The sequence below is a fragment of the Desmodus rotundus genome, chromosome 13 (genome assembly GCF_022682495.2).
Source record: "Desmodus rotundus isolate HL8 chromosome 13, HLdesRot8A.1, whole genome shotgun sequence".
Lineage (NCBI taxonomy): Eukaryota > Metazoa > Chordata > Mammalia > Chiroptera > Phyllostomidae > Desmodus > Desmodus rotundus.
The window spans coordinates 88,886,425-88,898,822 of NC_071399.1; the positions used below are offsets into that span (position 1 = coordinate 88,886,425).

Here is a 12,398-nt window from a genome sequence, read left to right on the forward strand (position 1 = left end):
ATTCTTTGTCTGCCAAAGTACACAGGAAGAGGAAAACAATAGGAAAAAAGCTACATTCCAGATACTACATTGCAATTCAGTTGTAATTTTAGTTCTCACCCAGCAAAAGGAAATGTAATTCAAAATTTTGTAGAGAAAAGTATTTTTTAAATAAAATGTGGCAAAATAATCCCTAGATGGGAAGTAGGGTTTCTATAAATATGGAATTTAATATACAATGTGAATGAGCATAGGAAAAATGCTAGATTGAGTTAAGAGAGGATAGAGATATTGATTCTTTAATCATTTCTACATTCTACATGTGACATTGTAACTCAGGAAGAAGTTACACGGGCAGCTGCCCTTAAATGCTAGAATGCCACAAAGGAACAAGCGGCCGGAAGAAGGCGCGGGCCATTCCTGGGCACTGCTCCAGGCAGGTGGCGTTTCCCACCAACCACACGAGGCCTGATTCCGGTTCCTCTCCATACAGACACTCCTGTCTCCTTCCAAGAGGTGTCTGAAGGAAGCTCAGAGTATAGGGGGAAAAAAAAAAAAAAAAGGTCTGTGCAAAGAGAAAATGGGAATTGAGGCCATTATTCCTCACCTGCTGGCTCCTCTCTCTTTATCACCAATGAATCTAAAGAGCCACTGCTAAGAAGAACTTCTATGTTCCCCGGCAAAGCAAGACGGCTGTTTTAACACAGGGCATCAAATACACGGAGGAAGAAGAGTGCACCTATAACTATTTTAAGTTAGTTATAACTTAAGTTAGTTAAGTTAGTTAAGTGCACCTATGGCCAAGGAGCATCCACATTCAGATTCTTTTTTAAGCCATGAACATTTATCTCAGGGGCATCCTACATGAAATTGTCCAAAACTAAGATATTCTGTTCTCTGAAGCAAACTTTACTCTCGAAAAGGGATTCAAATGACGTTCAGTTGCAAACATATTGTGGAGGAAATCTATCAAGAGTATTGATCACTGATTTGTGGTTTGGATTCTTTACCAGAAATCATGTTTCACCTAAACATAGTCCATTACATACGTCATTATAAATTTAATCATCCCACCTGAAATGAAAAAGCCAATTAGAAGTGTTTTTTTTTTTTTTTACCTGATCTTCAGTAAACAGCACTCCCCGCTGTCTGCGGATTCTTTTCATGAGGTCCCCTCCGTCACAGTACTCCATCACGATGAGCAGCCTGTCGTTCTCTGTAAGAGAGGGTGCCATTCGGGTCTGGGAGCACTGCAGGCGCTCCCTGATCTTTCAAGTTTGAGAAGATGGGGCTTGTCTTTCAAGTTCGAGAAGATGGAGAATATTACAGAAAAAATGTATATATATGTATTACATATCTATTTAATGCATACATGTATTTAAAATATAATCATTTGTCTTTCAAGTTCTAGAAGATGGGGAATATTACAGAAAACATGTAGTGTATATATGTATATACATATATATTTCTTACATACACGTATTTAAATTCTCTGGCTATAGAATCAGGATAGACTGGGTTCTAATCCCGCTTCACCACCTACATTTCTTAACTCTGTGACTGTAAGCAACTTATTTTAATGTCTGTGTGCCTCAGGCCTCAGCTGAAAAATGAATATAATAATATAGAAACTCCTCTTAGGATTGTTGTAACGATTTAACTGCGTGAAGCCACATCAGATACTCAGAGCAGCGCTCCCAGCTTGCGACAGTTCCGTAAGTGTTGGCTGCATTGAAGCAAGAGATGAGAAGTCAGCCGCAACATAGCAGCTGTGTTCCCCAGCACCCCAGGAAGGGTAAACAGACCTGTTTTGAACTTGGGCCGAAGCTTTTATTAATATGACACATTCAACCACATTATTGAGCATAATCACTCTTCCAGCCGCCCCCTGCCTGACCTAGTCAGCAGAGGAAGGGGCACAATCGCCCCGTCGGACCACTCCAGGAGGCCACTGGGGGCCGCTAGACAGACGTACTGTGCCCGACCTCAGCTCCCGCTGATTCTTACCAAGATTGCTGTGCCCGCGGCCCCAGGTCAGCGTACGCCAGCCATACTTGTTACTGTAATTATTACCCAACCGATGAAACGTGAATGGGGAAAGAAAGATGTGATTTTCCTACAAAAACTACACCGAATGCTTTGGAGGAGTCGGTAAAAGCGAAGAGCTTGACGTCATTGACGTCCATCTTGGATGGGAAAACCACCGGGCAGGCTTTAAAAGGATGGCGCAGAGTCTCCGTCAATTCTCACTCGACTCTACAGAAAAGAAGCTGGAAGTAATAAAGGAGGGTAGCCCGTGGGAAAAAGAACATTCTGTGCTCCAACCAGAGGGCTCTCAATGTGCTCTTGCCTCTTGCCTCTGCTACGACTCCGTGAGTCTCCACGGGACTTTTCAAGTCTTTGCACAAATGTCACCTCTCCAACGAGGCCCATCCTGACCACCCTGTTTGAAATTGTTCCCTCCACTCCTGTCTCACCCTCTTGTGCTTTCCCACCGCACTTACCACCTTCTAACACACCATCTAAATTGTATGCGTTGCGATTACCCTTATTGTCTGTCTTTCCCCACCTTTGCCCCCTAAAATGTAAACCCTGCAGCTGTAGCTAGAAGGTTGCAAAAGGCCCCGGTGTGCACACCTTGCAGAACTCCCTCCCCGTGAGTGAGGGTAGAACCTGTAAATATAATGGGGTACCATTTCCAGGATTATGTTATGTTCGCAAAGGGGGTTATGCTGATATAATGAAAGTTACCAGTGGGCTGATTTTGAGTCAATAGGAAAGGAGATTATCCAGGTGGGCTGACTTAATCACAGGAACCATTTAAATGTGGGTGTTAGAGGCTGGGGACACAGGAAGTGTGAGATTCTAAGCAGCAGAGGGCCTCCTAAAGGGCCACCTGGAAGGTAAGAGAACTTGGCCTCTAGGCGCACAGAACCACACCCCGTTAACAGCCAGCAGAAATGCAGACTCCTGAGTCCTCCAAGCACAAGGAAACGAACTCTGCCACCAACCTGAATAATCGTGGGAGAGAACTCTGGGCCTCAGATTTCAACTATGTGAGACCCTGAGCAGAGTTACACCAAGCCCAGACTTCCCACCTAGAGGAAGCGGGCGATGACACGTGGCAGCTGGTGGAAGCCCCCGAATGTGTGGTCGTTGTTAGGCGGCAGCAGAAAACAACCCTTCAAGGATTGTTATCTCTTTTGTTCACGGAGACATGTCCCCAAGACCTAGAACATGCCTGGCCTGTGATACGGGCTTGATAAATATTTACCGGAGGAATTTAAGTGGAATTAATTCAGCCTTGGGAATATCTCCCCACATCCTCCTTGTTCTTTGTATGTTGCTTCAAAGCCGTGAACCTTCCGCACTCTCCCCAGACAGATATTTAATGAACTAGAGCCAGAGTTCTGTTCGGAGAGTGTTGTCTGAGGGTAGCAGAGGCTTTATCTCCACTAACAGGTGCCGTGGGAACACCGGGGGCTTTTGGATAAGCTGGTGTTTCAAATCCCAACAATCTTCCAGGCAAACTCAAAGGCAGCACAATAGCTCTTGTTTTCCCAAACACAAGGGTGCTCTAACTTAAAAAAAAAAAAAAAAAAAAAAAAAGAGCTGTTGTAAGAAAATTTCAGCTTATAATACAAGCACACTCAGCAGAGGTTATTTATGCTGTAAAAATGACCTCTAATTTTATGAGTATCCAGGGAAATGCTGTTTTCAAATACCCATTTTGCATGGTAAAAAGACATACTCCAATCTGTTAAAGGGGGTCCAGTACATGGACTCATTCAGCAAACTTGTAGTGAGCACCTAGTAGGTGCTGGAGGCTGAGGATCAAGTGGAGAGCAAAAGAATCCAGTAAGTGTCCTCTAAAAGGGAGACCAATATTGCACCAGCTTGTAATTGCTTATATAAACAGCTGTACGCAGACAAGTAAATACAAGTACAAAGCGCTAGGCAAGATCAGGAAAGGGGGCTGTCACTTGAGCTGTGATGTCAGAGAAGGCCTGAGGGGAGGGGGTGGTGGCCAGATGGAGGAGTCCCAATAACAGCTGAAATAATGGGGAAGATAAAGATGGTCTTAGGGTGGTTGTGTTAGGAAGCAGTGAAGAGGGGGAATGCAGGCACTAGAGTTAGGGGCGGCCCCCTAAAAGTTTTTGACCCAACGGGATCTCCTGTTCCTGTGTGAAAGGACAAAGCCGGTCCCATTTGCTATTGTGGCACTATTTGCTGAGCAGGCCTGTGACCCTGTCAAACATGACTGCCACTTTACTCCTCTGAGCTTCTGTCCCCAGGACTGGAAATGACTGGAAAGCAAGAAGAGAACTAACCACTCCCTACAGCCACAGGTGGAAGATAACATCGGACAAACTGCCCAAGGGCCGCACAACAGCACCCCACCCTTTTAGTGCAGTTATAATCCAACAGGAGCTCAAAGCCCCCACCCTCCAATGCTGGTGTACCTCCCCACACCATGCTCCTCTCCTTTCCTGGAGAGTGAATAAAAACTTTACTCCCTTCACTTTCTTCTCTTTGTGAACTCCTTTGCAGCCCGCATCACCAACCACCCTAACACCGTGTACCACTCAGCTCCCCAGAAGGCTTCTCAGAATTCCGCTGAATGCCCAGTAGTTGAAGAGGGCTGCACACAGAGAACCATTTGAATGCAGCGGTTTTCTTCGATCAGAAACACAGTGCCCAGCACAGTGTAAAAGCTCAAAACATAGTATATGTTTATTGATGTACTGATCTTCAGCCCCTGATGGCGCTTGAGGATATCTGGGTGACACCCTTGCTTGTGGATACTTACAGCCTGCGCCTATGAACGCCCTCCATGCTGAGGGCTGAGACGGGACTGTTCCCCCCACCCCGCCCGCCCCCAGTGAACTCGGGCCTCCACAGCCTATAAACACCTGACTTGCTGCGTGTGTTTGTCGTCTGTCTCTTCCCTCTAGAACGCACACTCTCTGCGGACAGGCGGCGCGTTCGCCTGGCTTACTCACTGCTCTGCTCTTGGCACCTAGAACAGTGCCTGGCGTGTAGTGGGCACTGGGTAAATGTTTGTTGGGTGAATGAATGACCTCTGACCAATGCTCTTCTCATGTTTACTGGACCGCTTGTTCGGTTTCGGGACTACCTTTGGAGTAGGGTGATGGGTAGAGATAGAATAGATCTTGTATTCAGGTGCACAAAGGGAGGGATTGCTTCCTTGCAGTTTGCCCCTCTTTTTGCCATTTGCTTGACGATGGCACTTGGCTATTAGCTGCCTCTCTGTAAGAGGACTGGACAGCCCCACCTGTTGCTGCAGGCTTGGGGGAGTCACGTGGGCAAAGCCCACTCCCACCCCCCCACTCCATTATCAAGGTTAGCTGCACAGCTGCTTTGCAACAGGAATGTGAACCCACAGGGAATAGGAGAGCCCTGCTGCACCCCAGCAGGGCTGAGACGGGTGGTGTGGCGGGCACTAGTGTCTTGCTCTTTCCCCTTGCCCAAAAGAACGGTGTGCTCCAAGTCTGGGCTGCTCCTTCAGCCTGGACCCCAGACTTAAGACCCCAGACCACCCACGGCCAACATGGAACGAATGAGAAACAGATGTGTATTGTTGTAGCCACAGAAATGTGGGCGCTGTTGCTGCGGCAAAGCTAAAACACCAATTATTAGCTAGCTGAGGGAGTAAGAATTAACAAGAGATGGAAAAGCTTAGGAAAGCTGTCTGCGAAAGTTCACTCTAACAGAAATAAAGATTATGTCTCAGATGACAATTTAAATAAATGGGAAAATGAACCCATTCACGAAAACTATGCACAATTCTCAGGAACATAACTTTTATAGAATTCTACAAGCTGGTACTTCATTAAAATACTTTAAGAATGCTAGAAAGTCAAACCTTGAAATGAACCGAAGAAGGTTACAATGTTAGGATGTTTCATCTTTGCCAGAAGAATGACTTCTTTCTTGGAAGCTTCTTTTTCTTGGGTCGGCATCTAAATTATATTAAGAGACAGAAGAGTCTGTAAAGATGACTTGCTTTCAACATGCTTCCTGCTCACTCCTACCCAAAGTTCTCCAGGATTTCACTGGCTTTGAACAACACTTCTGAAACTGATCTCTCCACCTCAGGAAACAAAATTTCTAGAATTAGCAAAGTGTCCTGGATGGAATCCGTGGTTTGTCACTGAAAATCATAAAAAACAACAACAAAAAATTCTGGTGAAGTTTTGCTGTATGGAAAGTTCAGTTGGACAAGAAAAAGCTGAAGTTCTTCACCACCAAGCCAGTATCACAACAAATGCTAAAGGATCTTCTTTAAGAACAAGAAACTGTGATTAAAAAAATGACAAAGAACAAAATCCCCACTGACAAAGGCAAACACACAATAAAAGCAGTGGTCAGCCAACACTAACACTACTACAAAGGTTAAAAGACAAAAGTAGGAAGATCAGGAATAATCACAACAGTAAATTAAGGGATACACAAAAACACACACAAAAGAGGCAAAAAATAATGACAAAAATGTAAATGGGGGGGTGAGTAAAAATGCAATTAAACAAACGAGGCTATACTTTCAAGAATTTTCTTTAATTGTTAAACTTTGTCGCCAGTGGAGGAGTTCCATCTGGCCAATACAAATATATTAACAGGTGTAATCACGAAGTAAAATCGTTTCAGGTGTGATGTAGGTATGGCGCACCCGCGTATGAATGAGGGTGGCGAGCACAAGACCACTTCACCGCGGGAGCTGCACCGGAAGACTGGCGGAAACCTGGGAGGCGGCGCCTAAAACTGTGTTGTCAGTGGCTGTACTAAATGCATTGTGCGTGACGAAAGAATGCAGTTAGTCTGGTCAAAGTTACCTGGGTTCCAATGTCTAAACCATGTCTCCCTCGTTTTTATGTGCTGTCTGGGCTGTTGATGGGCGGTATTCGTGGACTGCGGGAGTTATTGTCAACTTGTGATTTTATTTTACAGAATCATCTAATGTGGTATATTGATTTTTTATAAGTGATATTTATATAATTCTAACAACTCTTATTTGACAACCTATTAAATGTTTTGTACTTTATACTTCTTAAGGATGCACTTGCTTAACAACAGAGCTGAAAGTAGCTGCTATGCATTGAATCACTTATGCAGTAAGAGTTGGTTGAACACCCGCTGGTGCAAAGCATCATTAGCTGCTGTGTGGAATGTCAGGACATACAAACACGGACTCTGCCTGCACAGGACACGCAATTTAAGAAGGGGGAGAGGACACAGGATGCACCACTACAGTCCACCAAAGCAGGAAGCAATCGGTGCCACAGCGGCAGTGCGGATAAAAAGCTCTGGCGTTTGCAGAGAAAGAGAAATCAGTGTTTCGAGCTCAGGCTTGACCAAGTGGGACCTTGACGGCTGGAGATGGGCAGGCCATCTTCCACCTTCTCAGAAGGAAGGGACCCACGGAGGAGCACAGAAGCTGGGGTCAGAAGGATTTGAATGTAAACAAAACAGAAGGGTACGTGAAGAGGAGGTTAGGAATGGAATTTGGAACAAGTCAGAGTGGGTGTCAAAACTAATCTGGGGAAGGGGGATAAGGGTGGAAAGGAGGGAAAGGGACTAGTCAAAGAACATGTGTGAATGGCCCACGGACATGGACAACAGTGTGGGGATGGCCTGTGGGAGTGGGGGTGTGCTGGGCGGAGGAGGGCAAAGGGGGAAGAATTGGGATGACCATAATAGAATAACAAGAAAAAAGAAAAGAAAGCGATGAAGCAAAAGCAACAGACTAGCACGGATCTTCCAGGCACAATGGAAAGGACCTGGAGTAAACTCATGTCTGAGTAAGGGCTGTGTGCGTAACCAGTTGTGTAGCCTTTAGCAAGTTGCTTAACCTCTCTTACGTTGCAGTTTCTGCTTATAAACTAAAGTTGGACTAAAGTTGGACTGGATGATTAAAGAAAAAACTAATTGGCCCTGGCTTGTGTGGCTCACTGGGCTGAGTGCCGGCCTGTGAACCAAAGGGTCGCAGGTTCGATTCCCAGTCAAGGCACATGCCTGGGTTGCAGGCCAGGTTGCCAGTAGGGGGCGCATGAGAGGCAACCACACATTGATGTTTCTCTCCCTCTCTATCTCCCTCCCTTCCCCTCTCTAAAAATAAATAAATAAATAAAATTTAAAAAAAAAGAAAAAACTAATTGGAAGAGTGAAACAATGAAAAAGTCCCAGGCAAAAAGAGTGCATCTTTTTTTCTTTGTGTGTGTGTGCCTATTTCCTAACTGTCTATACATTTCTGGATATTTCTTTGGAATAAACTCTCAAAAGTAGAACTACTGGATCCTAGGGTGGGGGGGGTTCATTTTTTCAAAATAAAGATCGCTTTTTATGCTTATAAAAGTAATACAACTCATAATTTTAAAAACATACTACATAATATTTGCTCCACATTGAATCTCTGACGGTGCAGAAAGAACGACAGAGGTGAAAGGCCACCGCCCGGCAGCAACCGCTGCTGCAGTCGTGTGTGTGCACGTCCACGGTGCGCCCGCCACACACGCACGGACCGCTTGCTGCGGCCTGATTCTTTTCGTCTTTACAGCAGTGTGGACGCCACTCCTTGTCAGTAATGCAGACGGGGGATGGTTCCTTCCAAGGCTTTGATACATCTGGATAAATTCCCCTCCAGATAGTACCAATTTACCTTCCCACCTGCTGCCCCTGACTGTTACATTCTTTCTAGTCCTCCCAATTGTATAAACAAAAAGTGGTATTGATTGATTTACTTACATTAATTAGTTTACTAATGAGTTTGAAATTCTTGTATAATGACTTCTTCAGTTATGGGTTTTCTTTTATTTATAAAAAGCTAGCACCCTTTGGTCAATACTTGCAAATATTTTGGACATTTTGTGAATTTTCTTTCAATTTCTACATGGTGTGTTTTTTTGTTGTTGTTTGTTTTTTTGTCACACAGAAGTTTCATATCTTTATGTAGTCAAGCTGAGCCCTCTTTCCCTTTATAACTTCTGCCGCAGTGACGTGTTGGGGACATAGCTGGAGCATCATCGAAACTGTGCTGCAGGAAAGCGGGAGCCTGGAGAAAGCTACCGAAGCAATCCCAGCAACCCAGGGCGTGAACCAAAGGAAGGAAGCAGAGTCAAGGAAGAGACAGGGTGGACAGTATTCAGCAAGAAGCTTCATAGGTGACCCCCAGGTTTTGAGCCTGGGCAGCTGGAGGACACAGGGGTCATTAACACAGCTCAGCACACAGCAGGTGAAGCGGGCCAGCTTAGAAAGGTGAGGAGTTTCTGCTTTGTTTGGGGTATGACTGTGGTGCCTTCCAAGTCAGTCCTGGATGAGCCTCACCCTTAACTCTGGGTGCACAGAAACCACGAGATAATGGATGTTTGTTGTTTCAGCCACCAAGTCTGAGGCAGTGCGTTACACCACAATAGGTTACCAAGGGAGACATTCCTCGATATCTAGCTGGCAGATGAAACGCAGGACTAGGGCGCTGGAAGGTAACAGGGCCAGGGAGAGAGTATTCAGAGTGATCTGCTTAGTGGGAAACTGAAGTGCAGTGGTTACAGAGAGGAGAGTTGGCGACGGACACACAGAGGGTGAGGAGACAGACAGACAGGTCTGAGGAAGTGCTGTCACACAAACCAAACAGTGAGTGGAGTGATGTCACAGAAGGCAGCACAACAGGACACCAGAATCAGAGGACCTTAGGAGAAGAAGCCACAGATCCCTGAAAAGGGACCTGTACTGGTAAATAAAGCATTCTCTTGGAAGCTGATCATCTATACTTCGAGTTTTAACATAAGTTTGGGTAGTCCTCACTCCTCCTTCTTCGCAATTTTAAAAATTGTGATAAAATAAATATAACAAAATTTGTAACATTTTAACCATTTTTAGGTGTATAATTCAGTGGCATTACTTGCACTGGGCAACTTGAGTACTCCATTTTGCACCCATTACGTATAAATTTTTTCCTGCTGCTCTCACTTATAAATCCCCCAGGAGGCAACCAACGAGACTGGCCTTAAAACAAATTCTCGCACACAATGGACACTGTTGTCTCCACAGGTATTGAGACGAACGCATCGCTAGAGAGGGTGACATAAACACGGTCCAAGGGGAATTTAGCAAAAATGATTCCTTTGTAATTAAATGTGTTCCATTATTCTACAAAAATCATTAGACTAACAAGAATACATGATTTTCCTTCATTTATTCAATGCATTCAGTAGATAGTTTTGAGCACCTATTATGTGTCAGGTGCTCTGAGTGTTACATACAGATACAAGTTTCCTGTGCTCCAAAAAAAAAGGCCAATATTCAAAAACATCATACTTCGGAGTAAGAAAAAGTTTTCTGATTGAGAAGGCTCAGCTCGAGAGGATGGGGTTGCCTATGGCTTCTACAAACCCATCTTAAGGAGCCTAGAATTCAGGCTCCTTCCGTGTCAAGGCAAGCGAGGCGGGGCGCGGCGAGAGGTGGCTGAGGGCCCTTGGCACCTTCTGACAAGGGGCTGTTTTTGCAAAAACTCAAGCCTCCAGCAGGATTCCACCAGTTAATATCTGCAGAAGGAGCTGTTAGCCTGAAGGCCATGGGAGATACGCAGGCTAGAATTAAGACAGTCAGAGCTAGCATTTCACTCTTACAGGCATGCTGAGGGAGACAGACAAACAAGTGAAGAAATAAGTGAGCAAAGTAATTCCAAGTAATTATAAATGTTATTTAAAAATGAACCAGCAAACATTCATTTCCCCAGTCACACTGACCATATTGCAAGTGTTCCATAATGACTAGTGGCTACCTCTTGAACAGAAGGAAGGAAGGAAGGAAGGAAGGAAGGAAGGAAGGAAGGGGCAAAAATAAAAAAGACAGAGAAGAAAAGAAACGTAACAAAAGTAGGTGGTGTGGTAAGGAGTGACTGAGGCTGGGCTTGGGGAAGGCGTCCCTGTGGAGGTGACCTGAAAACCGTGAGAGAGCCGGACAAAGGGGGCAAGAGCATACGATGGAGTAAAGACAGTCTCTTCAATTAACGGTGTTGGGAAAACTGGACAGGTGCATGCAAAAAAAGAAAAAGAAACTAGACCACCAACTTACACCATAAGCAAGAATACACTCAAAATGGGCAAGGGACTTAAATGTAAGCTGCAAAACCATAAAAATCCCAGAAGAAAACATAGCCAGTAAAATCTCAGCCATCTCTTGTAGCAGAATTTTTACCAATACATCTCCTAGGGCAAGGAAACCAAAGGAAAAATAAACAAATGGGACTATATCAAACTAAAAAGCTTCTGCCCAGCAAAAGAAACCATCATCAAAATGAAAATGGAAGCCACTGTATGGGAGAACGTATTTGCCAATGATACATCTGGTAAAGAACTTATATAACTCAGCACCAGGAAGACAAATAATCCAATTAAAAAATGGGCAAAGAACCTGAATAGACACTTCTCCAAAGAAGACATACAAACGGCCTATAAACATGAAAAAATGCTCAGTGTCATGAATCATCAGAGAGACATGAATTAAAACCACAAGGAGATATCATCTCACACCTGTCAGAATGGCTATCATCAATAAATCAGCCAACAGCAAGTGTTGCTGAGGCTGTGGAGGAAGCGGAACCCTTGGGCACTGTGGGTGGGAATGCAGATTGGTGCAGCCACTGTGGAAAGTAGTATGGAGATACCTTGAAAAATTAAAAATGGAACTGCCTTATGACCCAGCTATCCCACTTCTGTGAATATATCCTAAGAACCCCAAAACACCAATTTGAAAGAATATATGCACCCCTATGTTCGGTGCAGTGTTATTTACAATAGCCAAGATCTGGAAACATCCTAAATGCCCCTCAGTAGATGAGTGGACAAAAGAGCTGGGGCACATCTACACACTGGAATACCACTACTTGGCCATAAAAGAGAAGGAAATCTTACCTTCTGTGGCAGCATGGATGGATCTGGAGGACATTGTGCTAAATGAAATAAGCCGGTTGGTGAAAGACAAATACCATATGATCTCACTTATATGTGGAATCTAATGAACAAAATAAGCTGATGAACAAAATAGAACAGAGGCATAAACACATGGAACAGACCGACAGCTGTGAGTGGGGAGGTGGGAGAGGGGAATTGGATGAAAGAAGGCAAATTAATTAGCTAAAGGACATATAATAGCTAGAGGGCGGGGAGGGGGGCACAGAAGTGGGCCAAGGGGGTATGGGAACATCTGTGGTCGTGTAAACAATAAGAATAAAGCAATAATAATACAAGAGATAAGACAGGGAAAGTGCACCACCCTAGGGCGAAACAGAAAAGTCAGCTACAGGCAAGAGCACGTCTCATTAGAGCCTCATAGGAGCCAGGGTGATACAAATTCTTTCCTTTTTTTTCTTTATTCTTTATTCTTTTCCCCCCCTAAAATCA

General features: G+C 44.5%; 1 protein-coding gene across 1 annotated transcript in view; it reads right to left on the reverse strand.

Moving 5' to 3' along the window:
- NEK5 (NIMA related kinase 5) overlaps positions 1 to 12,398 on the reverse strand; it is a 49,341-nt gene that overhangs the window by 35,589 nt on the left and 1,354 nt on the right. The window contains 2 exon segments of the mRNA XM_053916516.1: positions 1,098 to 1,195; positions 5,867 to 5,963. Coding sequence (XP_053772491.1) covers positions 1,098 to 1,195; positions 5,867 to 5,963 — 195 coding nt within the window.